Here is an 18,283-nt window from a genome sequence, read left to right on the forward strand (position 1 = left end):
CGAGTTTAGACTTATCTTGAAAATATCACCATGTTATTGAAGGTTATTTATCAATTATGGGGACTATGGGTAGAAAAATAAAGCAAGATGAAAGAGACATCTAAAATATTACTTCTGAATATCTAAGAGATTCAGAGAACCAGAAATAAAGGAAAGGAAAGGAAGGAAAGAAAAGAGAAAAGAAAACAAAACAAAAGAAAGGAAAGGAAGAAAAGAAAAAATACAGAGGTAGGGTTCAGAGAAACTTCACTTGAGGCTTTGTATCTATAGATGCCTATTGCTCAGGAAAATTCGATGGTCTCAAGGAATGAGTAGGAATGAGAAGAGACACTTCTTGTGGGTAGGATCCTGTCTCAAGATCAGGCTCAGTGATGAGAGCCAGCTCTGCAGACACTGCCTTCCTAACCAGGTACACTCACGATAACTAATCGCCTCTAAAATCCAAGCAGCACTTGCCCACTGCTTTGCTTCCCACCTTCACTTTCAGCACCATCTGGTGTGACCTACTAATGCATCCCTTCTCTTTCTACAAGAACTCTTTAAAGCACGAGATGGGGTTCTGCCCTTTCTTGCATCGTCTTCATAGTAGGTACTTAATTACTATCAAATTGTGAAATTCTAATCTTAGATACCTGAACCAGAATGAGAGATGGAGTTGAAATTTAAGAACACTAACTTCTGGGTCCCTGATGTACAAGTGGCTAGATGTGTAAGTCGGTTTGAAGAGAGAACAACTTGGAGAGGCTCCCTAGTGACTAGGTAAACCTATATCAATATCCTCTACTGCAAGCACAAATCCTAGAATCAATCCCTATAGTACCCTACATGTTGAGAAGATGCATTTTGATAAAATTGACTGCACTTAAAGAGTCCTATGGGTGATTTGTACTATAATGCACAGGATGGGAAATACATAAAATAGGCAGGTATACTTAATTCATCCTGGGCAGAATACTCATGGCAGAAACCCCAGAAAGAACTTATAGACCTTATACAAGGACTATAACAGACGAATGATTATTGGCTAGGCACAAATCAATGCTTTTGTGGCATGTGAGGTCTCCATAGTAGGAAATTACATGCTGCAGGTCTAGGCTGGGAAAAAGGAAAAGCAGTGCATTGCAATCGGACTAATGCTGCCTTCCCATGCACATGAAGCATGCTGAGGAGCAGCCAGAGGCTTTTCTGGGGCCTGAGAGGATTGAGGTAGAAGAAGGGCACAGAAGAAGTGAAGGAAGATGTGGTTTAAGCACTGAGGTCCTGTAAGTCATACTTACTCTTTAGGGCCCCCTCGCTGTGGGATGACACAGACCAAACCATCTCCCACCCAGTGTGTTTTCATAAGTACTTTAAATTCCCTTCATCCAAACTGCATTCCCAGACCTTCTCAGAAGGAACAGAATAATGCCACCCTGCTGGGTTAGCCCTCCAAATGCAATTCTTCCTGATTTTCTTCTGTTTTCTACCCTGGTTAGAACCCTTATTCCTCACCCCATGCCCCAGTCACTTTCACCTTTGTCCCCAATCTAATTTGGAGTCTTTAAGGACTGCTTCTACAATCAAATGTCATCTTTTCTCGCTCAGTCAGTTGTTCCCACATTATAGTGTGTTTTTAGGAATGGTTAGAGGCAGGAAAGGCCCAGCCCCACTGCCGAGCTCATCATCACTTTTCAATGAACAGTCACATCAACAATGATTCTGAAATGGAAACACTGGGAAATGAGAAAAGGTATTTAGATGAAGTTTTTCACTCTAGCAAAGAAAACAATATAATATAAACTTCTATAAAAGACGAAGAATGGAGTGTCTTGGTCCACACGCAGATCCGCATTTGTATTTAAAGACAGGCATGTATGAATGTTTTCTCTCCTCCCTACTCTCAGTGTGTTGCAGCAGGCAAGGTCCACCCACAGATTCAGAAAGTGTGTTCACAAAAGGGGAATAAAAATGAAGCCTAACTACAAAGAGAAATGAGCAGTGTCTTATTCCCCTGCTTTTGTTCCCCTGGGATACAAGCCCTGTTCTAAAGTCGGGTATATTGAGCCCTTCATCAAACTTTAATGAGCATTTTTGGTGTGTGTTGGAAATAGCATCAGGCTCTAGGAATGCAGAAGTGATAATGACAAGACTCTGTCATTCAGTTTACTAGAAGAGATAAGGTATGTAACTAGGTCACTACGATCTGGGACACCTGTATATCTGAGTTCAGAGGACCTAGGGACTCTGATGTGACTATAAAACTAGGTAAATCCCATGGAGTACGTGGTGCTGAGCTGGATGTTTAGTCATAGCTGTCAGGAGACAAGCACGGTCTTCCTCAGACTCTGGTCACAGACTGAAGTCTATCTTTCCTCTTACATTATAAGTTAAACACAAAAGTACTTTCCTGGTCTTCTATTCTGTCTCATCTCATAGGATTTGTGTGGTAGTCTCACTTCTGCACAAGCCAGTCCAAGGCCTCAACCTTTTCATAACTTGCTGACATGGAATTCCCTTTGAAATGCTTCCCAGGTGTATAAAGATGAGAAATCCTGCCCTGGGAATTATGAAACACCTGGATAGATCATCCACTCCATGACTGCCCTCCAATAACAAATAGCCTGGAGGCTTCAACTGGAGGATGTATAAAAAAGCACCTTCCATCCTGGTCTCACAAAACCTCAGGCTCCTCCTGAGGTGACTTGTCTACTCATCTTCCTTGAAGGTAAGGCTACTTTGGAGTGAAGAGACACATGTCACTCACTCACACTTTGCTAAGAAAGTCTTGGCATCCCTAGTGTCTCTCCCAGGAAATTAATAAACCAGGTAGGAAATATTTATAGCAGGGAGAAGGGAAAGACTGGAAATCCATGCCAAGAACCCTGAAATGATCTAACATGGGACAGAACAATGGGGACCAGAGGGCAAAATTAACAGCAGGGAGACACCGCATAGGCTTAAAAACTGAGGCCAGGAACCAAGTAATGAAAGCAGGTATGTGCGTGTTCTATACATGTGACCATGTTGGTCATCGGCCTTAGAAGAGACGTCCTGTTTGTTCAACAAGTTAAAATTTGCTTTTCTTTTATAGGAGTGGTAAGTTATTAACTTGATTATTGACTAATTCTTAGAAATTCTCACCGGAATTTACTCCTTTAGAATCTGCTGTTTTTCATCCTGGTGTAGGCTTTTCTGAGCTATTAATGCTGGCTCTATTGATGGCAGCCTCAGTTCCTGAGAAGAATGGCCCATGCCTCCTGGTCTCTGATATAGCAGTATGTTCTTTTTCTTCCAGATTTGAAGAGTTAGCTGAGCAATGTCACAGCAGAAGCAACAACCTCGGGAGCTCCCAAATGCTCCCAAATGTCCACCTCCCCAAGGCCCTACCCTCTGTCTGCCTGCCTGCTCAACTTCTTGCAAGATTTCTTGTTCAGCAGGCCATTCTACCCACTCCCAAAAGCCAGTGCTTCCGAACACTGCCGGACGCAGAGTAGTTCACCACCCACAGCCCCGCTGTCTCAGGGGTGGTACCACCTACCACTGCAAAGAGGAAGAGTGCTGAGAGACGGTGGAGGGCATACAGTGACCTCCCCACCAAGTCTATGAATTCCACCAGGAAGACTAGACCCACCTCTCTTGGCTTGAAAAAATACTTCCACCTTTCTCTCTTCTACCCACCCTTTTAGTTCAGCAACAATAAAATTGTTCATGGTGTGTGGCTGTGACTTCTGTGTGTCCTTGAGACCCAGATCAGAAGTGCAGAAGCCCTCCAGTGAGCTCTTCTCCTCTCAGAGACAGGTTTCTGGGAGTCCACGTTTCATTTCTCTGTAGCATCATAACACATTCATTTTGAACAACCTTGAGTACTGGCCTCTGCTTAAAGACGGAAGTGGGTGATTTGACCCTCTGCTTGGAAATGTTATGATCCAGTGGAAGAAGTAAGGTATGTTACAGATTAAATTATATGAGCTAACAACATTAATGCTTATTAAATTACTCATTTCTATGTCTCAAATGTGTTCAAAAGAATTTAAAGACAACAAGCTATGTTTAGAAACACACACACACACACACACACACACGCACGCACGCACACACACACTTATGTATACCTAATAACAATTAATGAAAAATGAGGCAGTGAATTTGAGGAAGAGTGGAGAAGGGTCTATGAGAAGGTTTAAGACTCTAAACTTTAAAGGGAAAAGGGGAAGGGAGAAACATTGTAATTGAATTGTAATCTCAAAAATAAAAAAAATGAATAACAACAAAAGAAATAATTTGAAGAAAGAAAACGTGGAAAACTGAGGGACAGCCATGAGCACCAGTGAGTGCCATTTTCTGAAGTTCTGATGGTTTGATTCAATGAGGGTTGTTTGTAAGTCTTAGGATAAAAGACAAGAGAAGAGGAGCCTCTTGGGGCTTGAGAAGAACAGGTTTCTGGGATAGGAGATTTTTAAACAGGAGATTTTAATGTAGGCAAGCTTTGATCCCGGAGTGTGTAAGAAGGGACTTCCATAGGGAGGACCCGCTAGAAGCTAACACAAGGCAAAGGGGGTGGTTGTCAACAGTGTGAGTTTCATCGTGGCTGGAGCTCCAGTAAAGATGACAGACAGGAGTCTGCAGCCTCAACCCCTATGTTAAACCCACCAGCTGAGTTTACTGAATTTAAGGTATAAAATTCCAACTACTAAAGTGTTGTTCTTCTAGAAAAAGTATGGGTCCAAGCATAGTACCTACTAGCCTGGGTTTTCCGAAAGCCTGATATACATTAAAAGGTCTGGAGGCAGCATCAGCTGTGTCTCATTTCAATATAAATTCCATGTGAAGAGTTTTCATTCATGTGCATTTCATGATTACCTAATCCAACAGATTTTACTATTTTCAAAAAAAATAGCATATCATTTCGAATCTACAGTCATTCCCACAATGCTGGGACTTGAATCAAATTCATTTCAAAACAGTGATATAAAAGTGAGCCAGTGATTGGATAATCACTTTTCTTCATAAAGATTTATACCAGCTTCATAGTTTTAAAATGTGTGTTCATAAGAACTGCCTATATTATGAGTGTTTTTCAGTGTGACTATAATATGACTTCCTTTTAATGTTGAAAATACAGGGTACTTGCTTGGCAGTGGTGGCACACGCCTTTAATCCCAGCACTCAGAAGGCAGAGGCAGGTGGATCACTATGAGTTCAGCCTGATCTACAGAATGAGTTCCAGGACAGTTAGAGCTGTTACATAGAGAAAACCTGTTTTGAAAAATCAAAAATAGAAAGGAAATATAGGGTACCTTTTATTTATACTAATGAGTGGAAAACAAAGATTTCATATATTGTACAAAGTTCCCACATACAGGTAAGACAGACACAGCAGACAGGTAGGTGATGATGATAGATGGATGGATAGATGGATAGAAGACAGACAGATGATTTGAAGTGCTCACACCATAACATAATGTTAGCTATATGAAGCAATGCATGTTACTTAGCTTGACCTAGCCATACCATTTTATATATGTTTTAAAACAGGTAGTACATGATAAATATATACAATGTGTATTTGCTGATTAGGACAAATGAATATTCATGTGCCCCATATACAAAATTTTAACAGTTCATTGGAACTACATACTGTTCTAGCATGGGAAGCTATTTGCTTGCTGTTTTCATGCCCCTTCCATATAACACCATTAGTTCATTTCTGAGTATCCCTCAGTTTTCTGACTCTGCCTTATATTTTCATTCAGCAGTTTCTTTAGAGAGTCCTGGGTTGGTATATAAACAAAAAATATGTGGGTATTTGTCAATCTTTGGAAAAATAAAAAAGATAGGTCCTCATTATTAAGTGGTATTGAACTAGCCAGATGATGGTAGCAATAGTAACAAATAAGCCAAGTGTGGTGGTGCACATCTGTAGTCCCAAAATACAGAGGTTTGAGGTAAGAGGACTACAAGTTCAAAGCCATCTGGTGATGGTGGTAGTGATGATGATGATGATGATGGTGATGATGATAGCAAGAGCAGCAATATATCAAGAAAACTTCCAAGCATTGTATATAGCTGCTGTCAGTTCTCCAAGCAGCTCTATGGAGCAGAAATAATTGTCATCATTATCATTACTTGGCAGGTCAATAACCAAGGCTAGAGGTCACATGAAAGCTTATGTTCCACAGTTAATAGGATATGGAACTAGATCTGAGTCAAAAGGTCTGACTGCAGACATTAGGTAGCTAGTGTGTTGTGAGAAACTACTCTGTTCCCTCTGCCTCTTTATCCAGTCTCAAGCTTGAATCCTGGATTGGTAATCAGCTGACCTTGTATTTAGTATTCATCCTGCTTATATTTGAACTCTTCGTGTTAGATGACTTATTTGAATAGATGACTTCAGTTCTCATTTGTAAGCACAGAAACACATAACCAAACCAAGTAAGGTGTTTTATTTATGACTACCTCAGTTGATAAATCCTTGTTAAGAATGAACTATGTAGCTGGGCGGTGGTGGCGCACACCTTTAATCCCAGCACTTGGGAAGCAGAGGCAGGCGGGTCTCTGTGAGTTCGAGGCCAGGCTGGACCGACAGCCTCCAAAACAATACAGAGAAACCTTGTCACGTAAAACAAAACAAAACAAAACAAAAAACCAAAACAACAAAAAAGAATGAACTATGTAAAAAAACTGCATTTAAAGGCACTGTTAGAATTCTTTAGTATCTGGTACCATACACTTACTAGGGAAAAAAATCTATAATAAAAAATACTTAAATGGCTTTCTTAATGACATAATGAGCTCTCCAAGTAAAAAAAAATTCCATATGCTAACAAAGCTCATAAGAACATAAGAACTTGATCAGACAATCACACTTGATGTTGCCTAAAGCATCTCCAAGGGTGAATGGCTTTGGAAGAGGCCTGAGCTTTGAACATAGTTCAGCTATTCACGAAATTCTCCCAAGGAGTTCAGGGGAAGGTAAGAGGTGGCAGCAGAGATACCATCAGAATATTCTAAGGACTGATTATGTCTATTCTCAGAAATACTCTGAGACTTTTCAAATCTGGCAGAATTACTCAGAAAATATTTTAAGAATGCATATGCTTAAGTTTGACTCCTTGGAGGTTATAATCCAGTAGGTCTTAATTGAGGATGAAGGATCTGCATTTTGAAACAACTTCCTCCTATGGCTTATGAGCAATCAAGTGGAATTCCTGATCTGTTACTGAATCAGGATGGAGGCTAAAAGCACAGCTTCCCTATTCCATGCTATTCCTTGTTGGGTTGGCCCTACTGCCTTGGAACCTAGAAACTGATACATATTTTATTTTAAATTTTGCACTATTCTGTTTTTCCATAGGCAACAAACCCAACTCAGAATTCTTAGGAGAGGAAAATAAAATATGTGGAATACATGTGCATGTACAAATAGTTGAAGATGTAGGAGACTCCCCTTGAATAAACCACCATGTCTGGGAATATAAATACAAGCTTGGGATATCAGGACAGAGAATACTAATACTACAGGGAGGGGAATGGTCCTCTTAAGACTAAAGCAGCATGCCTGTGACTTTGTAATGCCTTCCTTGTACTCTTTAGAGTGTAGAGTCTGGCTCTGCTAGTATAAGGTAATACTGCTTTTCTAACTGGGAAAATTTTGAGGAGTAGAAAATGGCCAAATGAATCATCTCCCTTATCTTCATCTTAAGACATGATGACTGTAGAAGACCTTTTATGATGCTGGATCTTTTGGTCCAGTACAACAGACAACAATAGTGATGTCATGATCAGTATGGTAATCTTCAAAGAAAGGAGGGATGGAGGTAGCGATCAGCTCACCTGAGTGGGAGAAGCTGGCCTTTCTATACCAGCAGAAGGATAAAGTTGCATGGGAATAAAATGTCCTGGTATTCTGGGCTGTGGAATCTCCACTCTTGAAAATTTTCTTGGGATCTCTGCCTGGAAGAAAAATATAAGCAGAATGAAGTCTCCTCCTCCTTTCCTATCTTAGGACTAACAAGTGCCATTTAGGGACAACATCTATAGACACACTTTCTAATAGTACATTTTAGCTTTTGCCTCCTCACTAAGGTCGACTCAAGGTCAGTGTAGAAGTGGATCATCACATTTCTCACAAAGAAGAAGGGACAGCACAGCTGTTCCCATGGAGGTGACAGACCAGAAACCACATAGATGCTTTTTGACCTAAGGCAGCTCCAAGCACAGTATTCTCATAATTATCTCAGAGATCAAGAGACAAATAGCAACACTCATCTGGCACCAAGACTCAAGAAGGCAAGTGGCATTCAAATAACCAATCTCCAGTTTAGGCTCATGTTTGCATTCAGATGGTCAGTCTCTGGACTAGGCTTGTGTTTCAGAGACAGCCTACTACTTCACCCTAGTGGAATTTGGGGTAGGGTCCTATAGAACTCAGCATCTAGAGATTGTTTAAGACTATAGTAAACACAAAGTTTATAACTATTTAAGTATAACTTCAGATCACCCACAGAATACTATGCACTGTATGTTTGTGGGTGTTTTATTTTGTTGTGTTGTGTTTTTCTCACACTTTTAAAAACTCCTTTCTCATAAATTACATCCCAACTTCATTTTCCCCCTCCCTCCACTCCTCACAGTCTCCCTACTTCTCCTCTCCCCAAAATTCACTCCTCCTCTGTTTCCCTTTAAAAAGGCAGGCCTCCCCGGGATATCAACTGAATATGGAATAACAAGTTATAACAAGACTAGGCACAAACCCTCATATCAAGACTAAATGAGACAGCTCACTAGGAGGAAAAGGGCCCCAACAACAAGCAAAAGAGTCAGAGACAGCCCCCACTACCACTGTTAGGAGTCCCACAAGATTGACAAAATATACAACCATAAAGTATACTCAGAGGACCTAGCTCAGACCCATACAGGGTCCACTATTGTCTCTTCAGTCTCTGTGAGCCCCTATGAGCCCTGCTTAGTTGATTCAATAGGCTATGTTCTCATGGTGTCCTTGACCCCTCTGGTTCTTACAATCATTCCTCCTCCAGGTTCTCCTAGCTCTGCCTAGTGTTTGGATGTCTCACACTATTTTTTTAACTACTATTATATATAATTATACATAGCTACCATTATACATGTACACACACAATATATATATATGTATATATATATATATATATATATATATATATATGTCTTTAACCCAGGTTATATGAGTAAGGTGACTGGATTTTAAGGTCACTTCATAAAAGTGATGGGATGTAATAATGTTGAATAAATCTTGTCCCTTCTTCTACTCTCTATCAGACCCATTGGCCCTGAACTCTGAATATAGTTTATGACTCTTACTTGTGCCATAAGGAAGCACAGTGAGTCCCACATGTGATTCCTGTTCTTCTAGCCTGTAGGAGGCTAGACATTTCAAAGGCTGACCGACCACTCATGCAAAAGGATGATCCTTAGTTTCTGCTCTTTCATCACTTAGGGATTAGGTTGATAAGAATCTCGTGCATGCAGATGCTGGCCTGGCTGGTACCTCACCCTTCCATTAGAGGAAACACCCAAGACTGATAGGAATCCATAACATTCCAGAGTCCTTAGGCAGGCAAGGTGGTGAGGAAGTCCCATAGGCAGATAAGAGCGGAGTTGGGGAATGCACCATTTGTGGCCAGGCAGGCCTTGACCATGGAGAGGTGCTCCATTCACCCTACAACTAAACCCTTTTCCTACAAGCTCATTAGTAAAGAGCTCTTCCCAAGCCTAGCTCTGCCTCACATCAAATCTGCAGACTGCCTGTTTACTATATAGTCCAGCTTTAGGGATCCAAATGGAGACCTTAGTAATCATTCTAAAATGCAAATCTGGTCTGGTCATACCCCTCCCTCCATCCCCTTGCTTGGATAGTGAGACATAGTCAGTTATCTCTGATCTTGTTTCTAAGCATCATGATCCTATTCAAGCACATGTATAAATCAGGTAAAGATAAAATTAATTGCTCTGAATAGAGCAGAGGGTGGGTACAAGACCCAGATTGTTGTCTTCTATGACTCTTCCTGCCAGGCAATCCAAATAGTTAAAAATTAAAGACTTGATATGCTATGCTTTGAGGACTCCCATGGGAGACCTTACCCTTTCTGAGGAGTGGATGGTAGGGGTGTAGAAAGGAGGTGAGGGGGCAGGAAGAGAGGAAGGAGAGGAAACTGCGGCTGCTACATACAGTAAATTTTCAAAGTTTAATAAAAAGAGAATTAATGACATTTTACAGTAGAACTCATATTTCTGAGACACTCCATCATCAAGTTTATTCATATTATCACATTACAATAGCTTTTAAGGTTTCTATTTTTAAGCTCCTTTTACAGATTTTTAAAAAAGGTTCAAAGCATGTAAAATGACAAATCAGGGCCTCAAACACCAGTGTTCTGGTTCCAAGATGTGTGCTTTTCCAGCTTTTCTTCCATATAACACCATGAAGCTGAAGCAACAGGAAATGGAGGGCCTTCCTCCATGTGAAGGACTGGCTGCCAGGAGAGAGGGAAGTGGGACAACTTTGACAACAGACTTCCAAGGAGTATAAGGTGGAAGCCAGGAATCCACAGGGTAAAATCACAGTCACAGCACCTGAAGCACTTCCTCCTGTCTGCACAGCCAGGGTCTCATGTTTTCTCCTTTTGTTCCCAATATTATTATGATGGCTCTGTTTCCAGAAGAGACCAAGCTCACTCTTACCTCTCTAATGTGCCTGGGTTCTTCTTATCTCAATCCAGAACACCAGTGTCTCCCTCACCCCATTATGAATCCCAAACCACCTTCTGAGATCATTTCCTGTAGAAGTACCATGGGTAGGAGTGCCCGTCTTTGGGCTCACCCAGCCCTCCCCATGCTGCCAGTCTCTGTCCTTGCTGCAACAAGATTTCACAAGGTGTAGGAGTAGAAGAAACACAGCTCTTGGAATCAGAGAGCCAGGGTTTGAATCTTACGTGTGTTACTTGATACTCTAAATATTCAGGTATGTTCTATCTGTGTAAAGTGATCGACAATATGAAACTCCTAGTAATTATGCAATGTTGCTTGAGGATGCATGATGGATGGGAGATTGAGAATAAAGTTCATTCCTCTTTATTTTCCTCATATCATCTCATTTGTACTTCTGTTAAGGAAAAATTTTAATCTTTGAGTTCACAAAGTGCTGGTCATGTTGGCCCTTAATAAACAAACCACCATGCATAAAGTGATACTTGAAGAACTGTTATAAGACATTTTTGGTTGGGCATACACGCTAAGTAAATGCATTTAAAAGAAAAATTTTATTGGCTTTTTTATTGTTGAATCAGTAAATTCAACAATAGCTTAAATCAATATATTAAAATATTATTCTCCAATTGTTTAAAATAACTTGCAATATTTTAGTGGGGTCATTGCCGAGAAGGGGCATCATTTGTCTATGTCTACAGATATGGGCTACCGTAACTCCCTGCTCCCCTAACTGGACAGGTGCATTCCATCAACAATCACAACAGATACACACCACTCTTCTTTAACGCAACGAAGTGAGGTGCTAGTAATCTTCTCTAATACATGAGATGAACGGAGCACCAACATGAAGCTCCTCCCTCACACTGACTGCCTTTCAGATATTCCTTGCTTGCACGTTCATACACAGCTACTGCTTCTCCCCTCACAACAGTGCATAAATTCCTGCTTCAGAGAAATGCTCAGAAGGAAAATCCGATCAGGAAAAAAACAGAGTGTTCGTTCTTTGGAAATCATATACTCATAAGTGAAAGCACAGACATGAAAACTGGGTCAGTCATCTCTGAATCCCAGGGGAAGCAACACAACAAGAATCAAATTCCTCCAGTGCTCTTGCACTGACCAATGCCAGTGACTCCACCCTGGGAACAGTTTCCCACACCTGCCCCAAATTCTTGCTCCTGATCTGGCCTCCACGACACTCTCTCTCTTTGAAAGAAGAGAAAACTTTGTCCTCGTCCACAAGACACTCATCAGTTCCTTGAACATCAGGCATTGTATAGGCACCGGGGATAAACAGTCAATGCTGAGGTTTCATCCTAGCCACAATGGCAGATGATGAAAAGTGAGCGTGGCAATACAGAATGCTGAGTGTGCTACAGGGGCATCACACAAGAGAAGCAACAATCCACGTCCAAGATGCAAAGAAAAGACTAGGGACAGGTGTCACAGAGGTCAAGGGGCTGCTTCTCCTGGGTGGCATAGGAAGTCATCGAGGAAGGTGATAGGTGTAAGTGAGCTTGGACACAGACCTGGAAGCTAAAGTACTCTACAACTCACAGCAACACTACATAGAAGAGGCACTCGTTCATATCAGGGAAAAAAGGGCCTGCTAGATAGGAATAGTATCATAGTAAAAATCATCCAATTTTATGATAGTGTTGACCTGACAAAACAATTTTTAGATGTTCTGTCTTTATTTTGATAGCAATTGGGCGTTCACTGAGGATTATGGTGCTGTTTACTGTGTCCTGACTAACTAGAAATGAAAGAAAGTTTACTAAGGGGTTTAAAAGAGTGGTCTGAGAAAAACAAACAGAGTTGGGGGTAGCATATGGAAATAAAGAGGCTCCTGGGCAGGGAGAAGTAGCTAACAATGGAAACAATGTGGGAGTGGCTATGAATAGAAAAGATGCCTGAGTTTGTGGTCAGGCTTTGGGAGGCACGAGAGCATTGACCTCCTCCTTCATTCGGTCTGGCTATCAGTGTTGTGGCCTGTGTGGGGCAGAAACACTAACCGACACCCTTTTCAGAGGGGTCTGATATTTCATTGCTCAGTGTTCCAGGTATCTGAGTCAAATCCACTGAGTCTTCACTAGTGGTTACAAGGGCTTTTATTTTTGGTTCTAAATTTGGTGAAACCTTAAAAATTCTCTGTCAGTTCCCTGGGCTGGCCCAGCGTCTGTGGTTTTAGATATGCTGCCCCATTTGCCTTGCATGTGTCCAGAAAGTACCACTTCAGCCTAGTCCCCACGCTCCATTCATGTACACATCCTTGTAAACTAGGATCTTCTGGACTTTATAGGGATATTACCAAGTCTTATGGAGAGAAGAGATGCCCTGGGAAGATACTCATGAAGAGCTGGTAGTGACCCAGAGTGACACAATGACAAAATGAGAGCCACTAGCACGTGGGTCATTGTCATCACAGCCACCTGATCGGCAGACAGCTTTCACATCATCCATGGCTCATTCTGAGTTTGGAGCGGTAGATGTATAAAAGACTTCTACTCATAGGGTCTCCTCAGTTCCACTGCCTGCCTGATACTAAGAGAACACGGTGAGTCCTCTTTGTGATCTAATGGCTATTAGAGGGATGGCTGGCTTGGCTGTGGCCCAGCTCTTGGGACAATGCAGTCCAGGATGGAGAATGAGCAAGAGCTAATGGGTAATTCCAAGCACAGGAAGTCATGAAGACAAATTTAAACTGCCATCCCAGGAAGGCCAAATGCTAACTAGAGACTGGAATGATGGGAACTCATGGAAAGGAGGCTAGTGTAGGACAATGAAGTCACACAGGACAGAAGGACAGAATTTAGCCAGAATCCATGACACAGGAAAGCAAAGCAAAGGAAGATTGTAGATCAAGGTGATGGAACAATGCAGTTGGGTAGAAAGTATAGCAAATGCATAACAAAGATCATATGAGAAAAACTAACTTAAGATTGGGAAAACGTACAGCAAGCGTTTGACATTAGAGTCTTGGGAGAAACAGGGCAGTGCAGAGAAGGAAAATATAATCTGGCTTATCCACTGCAGCACTTCTTTCATGCTGGGAAGTCAGAGCTTCTCTGTTGCATTGGAGCAGCCTATGAACTCAGATTTAGTTGCAGAGTTTCAGGCTGTGTAGCAATATCAATGAAAATAGTTTGCATTCGCTAGTTTATCAAAACGTCTGTACTTCTCTCTCTCTCTCTTCAGGATAACTGGAATTTGTCCAAGATGTCCTCCCAGCAACAAAAGCAGAAGTGCCAGGTCTCTGCTAAGTGTCTACCCAAGCGCCCCTGTCCAGGCCCCCAGGCTCCTGCTTCGTGCCCCCTTCCCAGGGCCCCTCCAGCCTCCTCCTGCTGTGTTTCCACCTACTGCATTTCCGGCTTTGGGGGCAGGTGCTCTTTGGTATCTCACCGGTTTCCTCGATTCTACCTTCGCCGGCCTCAGCTCTCTGACTGCCCTGAGGATGAGTCTCCAAGATGTTCTAGCTGTTGCCGTAGCTCTGGGAACTGCAGCTGACCGGCCTTGAACCCGACGCTCTTCCTAACTCGGCCTTCCTCCCTGTCCCCCTGAACTAGTCGCATGGGTGATGGGATCTTTTAGGCCTCCTGGAATTGGCTCTGGTGCTAGGCCAAGAAGAACTGAAGGTGAAAGAAAACTTTCTTCCAAAGCTGTCAGTCTGCAGAAATAAAGCTTATCTCTGATGGTACCTTTGGCTTCTCGGTGTTTATTGATTTTCCTAGTTGACCCTGCATTGATCCGCATTGATTCCTTAACCAGACTCCACAATGAACCAGCCAAACAGGAAATTTCCTTCCAGATGGACCCAGAGCCTGAGTTGTCAGAAGGGCCGGGCGGGGGGGGGGGGGGATCCTGGAAGAAGAGGTGAGAGGATGTTACCAGAACACAAACGGCACAGTATTCCTAATGCTCAGGACACTGCTGCTGCAGGTCCCGACATCACTGAGCGGTCCTCGGGCACATGGGACATTCTGCTGCTCAGACTCTTGATAGGACAGTGTGATGCCCAAGAAGGAGGTAGCACGGGTCCATCTGTAGTTCTCAGACCTTAGCTGAAAATAAAAAAATTTTGAGTGTTACCATGTAACTGAATCCCCACTGCATATCTCCACAGAGGAACCAGAACTGGTGAGGATCTGTACAGAGCCCAGGTAGAAAGACATCCTTGGGTCGTGGCTGCCACATATTGTAGTCTCTTTCTCCCTTCTGTTTGAAAGGACAGATGCCATGGGTATAGAAAAATGTTCTCAGAGTACTGTCCTTTCCAACCCAACAGTGGTACATAGGCAAAATCGGTGCTCCACCCACCCTCTGGAATGGTTTCTGAGCCTCAATATTGAGACAAACTGGTGTTCACAAGGTTGGTGAGAGATGTGTGTGTGTGTGTGTGTGTGTGTGTGTGTGTGTGTGTGTATACCACATCAACAATTACCATGTAAAGTTAGGTGACAATTCGAATCACAAATGTTGTAGAGTATCATTGTGGCCAGTAAATTATACATGTCATTTTCATTAGCATATAACACACAGTTAAGAAAATAAAATACCTAATCTGAGAAAACTAGGAAGCCATTAACAGATTTCTGAACCTAGAGCACAAGACCTTTAACTTGGGATGAATTTACAGGCAATATTTCTGGATAATATTCAACTTAATGTATATTGTATAATGGATAGAAAAACTTCGTTAATGTTATTTTATTTTTAATATTACCATAAGCTTGAGATATAATCAATGTTTTTTAAATATTCCATTGTTCCTAAACAAATTTATTCACCTCTGATGTGTCACAGAGAAAATTCTTCTTTATCATCTTTTTTGTTTTGTTTTTTTGAGACAGGGTTTCTCTGTGGCTTTGGAGGCTGTCCTGGAACTAGCTCTTGTAGACCAGATCCGCCTACCTCTGCCTCCCAAGTGCTGGGATTAATGGTGTGTATCACCACCACCCGTATCTTCTTTATCAACTTTAATGCCAAAATATGTTGTTTTCCTTTTAAAAGCACAAGTATTCTATTAAAAATTAAAAATTTAAATGCTATGCAGAATAATTTCATAAACAATTTTTCAAGAAAAATAAAACTGTTCTCAACAAGAAAGGAGATGTGCTTTTATTTCTTAATTCTATACAGGTTTTACTCTAAAACTTCAAGTACAGTATAATAGAAAAACAAAAAAAATTTGAGAGGTAGGAAACTAAAAATATTTCCTCTGGGTCATTTTGGACAACTTTCAGTGTTATATATAATTTCTTTGGGGGTGAAGGTTACAATAATGAGCTCAACCTTCAGTAGGCCCCAGGGGCCGACAATGTTATTTAGAAACTAGTACAGATCTGATAGGCATAAGACCACAAGAGGGCAGTAGTGAGATGACTTGCTTGGCAGGTGGATGAAGCCCTCTCACTTCCAAGCTAAGTAGGGTTGCATCCAACACTTCACTTTGGCTTTTGAGAACATAAACACCACCCACCATGAAAATGCACACTACATTGGTTTAGCTTGAAGCTTAAATGAGATAATGCAATAGAAAATTGTTTGTAAATTTTAAAACGTTGCATGATAGAAAATATTTTCAATAAATTTAAATTTTACTAAAAGCTGTAAGCTAAAGAGATCATTTAAATTTAAATATAGAACCCAGTGAACTCTTACACTGCTAAGCTGTCTGTACAGTGGGCTCAATCGTGATATAGAAATCATGAATGCAGTTAAACGGGGATTATAATGTATGAATTGTTAACAACAGGAAAAACGGAATAATTGTAAGAAATGAGTGAGAGAGAGAATAGTCAAAAGACTGATGTGGAAGGGCTCATACATCATTTAAATATGTCTCAGGCAGCACCAAGCAGAGACATTCTTGGTTTAGCAAGGCCTCAGGCAGGTCTAGAGTTTTAGGTAAACAGGCAGTAAGCTTCCCAAGAGCATGGCAGGGAGAAGACATTACATCATTGATGTCTTGTGTAAAGTCAAGGTAACAGTGAAGATACAAGGCCTTCAGGGCAATGAAGTTTGGGGAGCGGGCACAGCTCCAGATGGACACTTCCTCTATATAAGAGGCCAGCAGGGTACATTCAGGACCTATGCAGATATGAAGACTGTGAAAAAGCCATCCTCACACCAGTCTCATATTGACTCTGTGGCTTGGAGATTAACCATCAGATGGCCCACTCACTTCCAGCGTCTGCTTCCAGTCTCTTTTTGTGCAGCGTTCTTTCAGATCCCTCTATCCAGAATGCTTAACATCACTCAGTTTACAGAAGAAATGTTTTATCAGAATTCTGTTATTTACCACCGAGTACATATGTACAAATGTGTTTGGCACTGAGATGATATTCACTGACAACACACAGTTACATATACTCTTGTATACAATGCCACAGAGGTTTTGTGAAAATCATTTGTCAGATACATCTATTAAAGGGTGGTTGCTGCTTACCCTTCAGGACTTGTAAGAATCACGTTTTCCACCACGAGGCAGCACAGCTAAACCTTGAACTTTGCAACATCAGTAACTAGTCAATCATCACTCGAAAATGCTTTATCAATATTCTGAAGGGGTTCCTGACTTCTGCTGTTGGTGAGACTCACTGAACCCAAGGGAAAATGTAACAGCTATGGTTGCCCTTGAGGATCAATGTTTCTATAGTTTAGACCCTGCAGAGTGCAAGTCGGAATTAAACTGGGGAAATGTGTGAGGCATGACACTATGATGTAGAAGATACATCCTAATACCACCAGAGGGCAGTTGAGGATCTGCATCAAGTCTAAAGCTCTGGTTGTAATGCTAGTTTCCCTGGAGAAACCCAGGATATCTGCCAGGCTCTCACAGAGCACAAGCAGATACAAATTCAGACAGTGTACACACTCTGCTCACAGTATGGAGACCAAGACATGGCCTTAATCTTGTTCTGATGCTGGCAAAAACATAACCAAGAACTTGACTGGCTCCAGAATAAACTCATAGCTTCACCCAGGGAGAAAGAAAGAATGACCAGGGCACTTACTAAAAAGGTATTCTGCATGGCAAGCATATTTATCTTTCTTTCGATTGTTAAATGAAAGCCACATAAAAGCAGAGTTGCCTACACAAGCTAATCTTTTTACAATATTTGTAAAAGAGCAACATGTAGAATATCCAGGCACTTTGGCAGAGATATAATCTCTGAGTTTAAATCCTCATCTGAAGTGTCTTCCCCAGGAAACCAGACATATCCCAGATTAAAGGCCTATGGGGAAGGGTTCATGACAGGCGTGAGACCAGTGATGCTGCTGGACTTCCCAGATGGATAAAATTCATCTCTGAAAACAATGAAAACCAGGTGGAATAATGGGAAAGAGCCTCTGGGTCTGACAAGGAGCCACATTCTCTCTTCACCAAGATTCCTTAAGAAGGCCTTGTGCTTTCAGCCACTTAAAACAGTTCACCCATGCTTATTTATCCTGAGTTCCTCAGAAGCCATCAGAAGTAAAATTCAGTCTTCGAGGGGATGGAATGGCAACCATGTAGATATGTTCAGTTAATTGAGCTGTATTCTCAATGTTCATT

General features: G+C 41.6%; 1 protein-coding gene across 1 annotated transcript; it reads left to right on the forward strand.

The window, feature by feature from the left end:
• The first annotated feature begins 2,622 nt into the window (after positions 1-2,622).
• On the forward strand, positions 2,623-3,693 carry Lce6a (late cornified envelope 6A). Its single transcript, XM_005080257.3, has 2 exons — positions 2,623-2,704; positions 3,275-3,693. Exon 2 carries the CDS (start codon positions 3,296-3,298, stop codon positions 3,539-3,541), a length of 246 nt encoding a protein of 81 aa, XP_005080314.1. The 5' UTR covers positions 2,623-2,704; positions 3,275-3,295; the 3' UTR covers positions 3,542-3,693.
• Positions 3,694-18,283: the final 14,590 nt, after the last annotated feature.

The sequence above is a fragment of the Mesocricetus auratus genome, unplaced genomic scaffold (genome assembly GCF_017639785.1).
Source record: "Mesocricetus auratus isolate SY011 unplaced genomic scaffold, BCM_Maur_2.0 Super-Scaffold_100009, whole genome shotgun sequence".
Classification (NCBI taxonomy): Eukaryota; Metazoa; Chordata; class Mammalia; order Rodentia; family Cricetidae; genus Mesocricetus; species Mesocricetus auratus.

Excerpts from the sequence above, each read along its gene's own strand:
- Lce6a (XM_005080257.3), top strand. The coding sequence starts at position 3,296 with ATGTCACAGCAGAAGCAACAACCTCGGGAGCTCCCAAATGCTCCCAAA.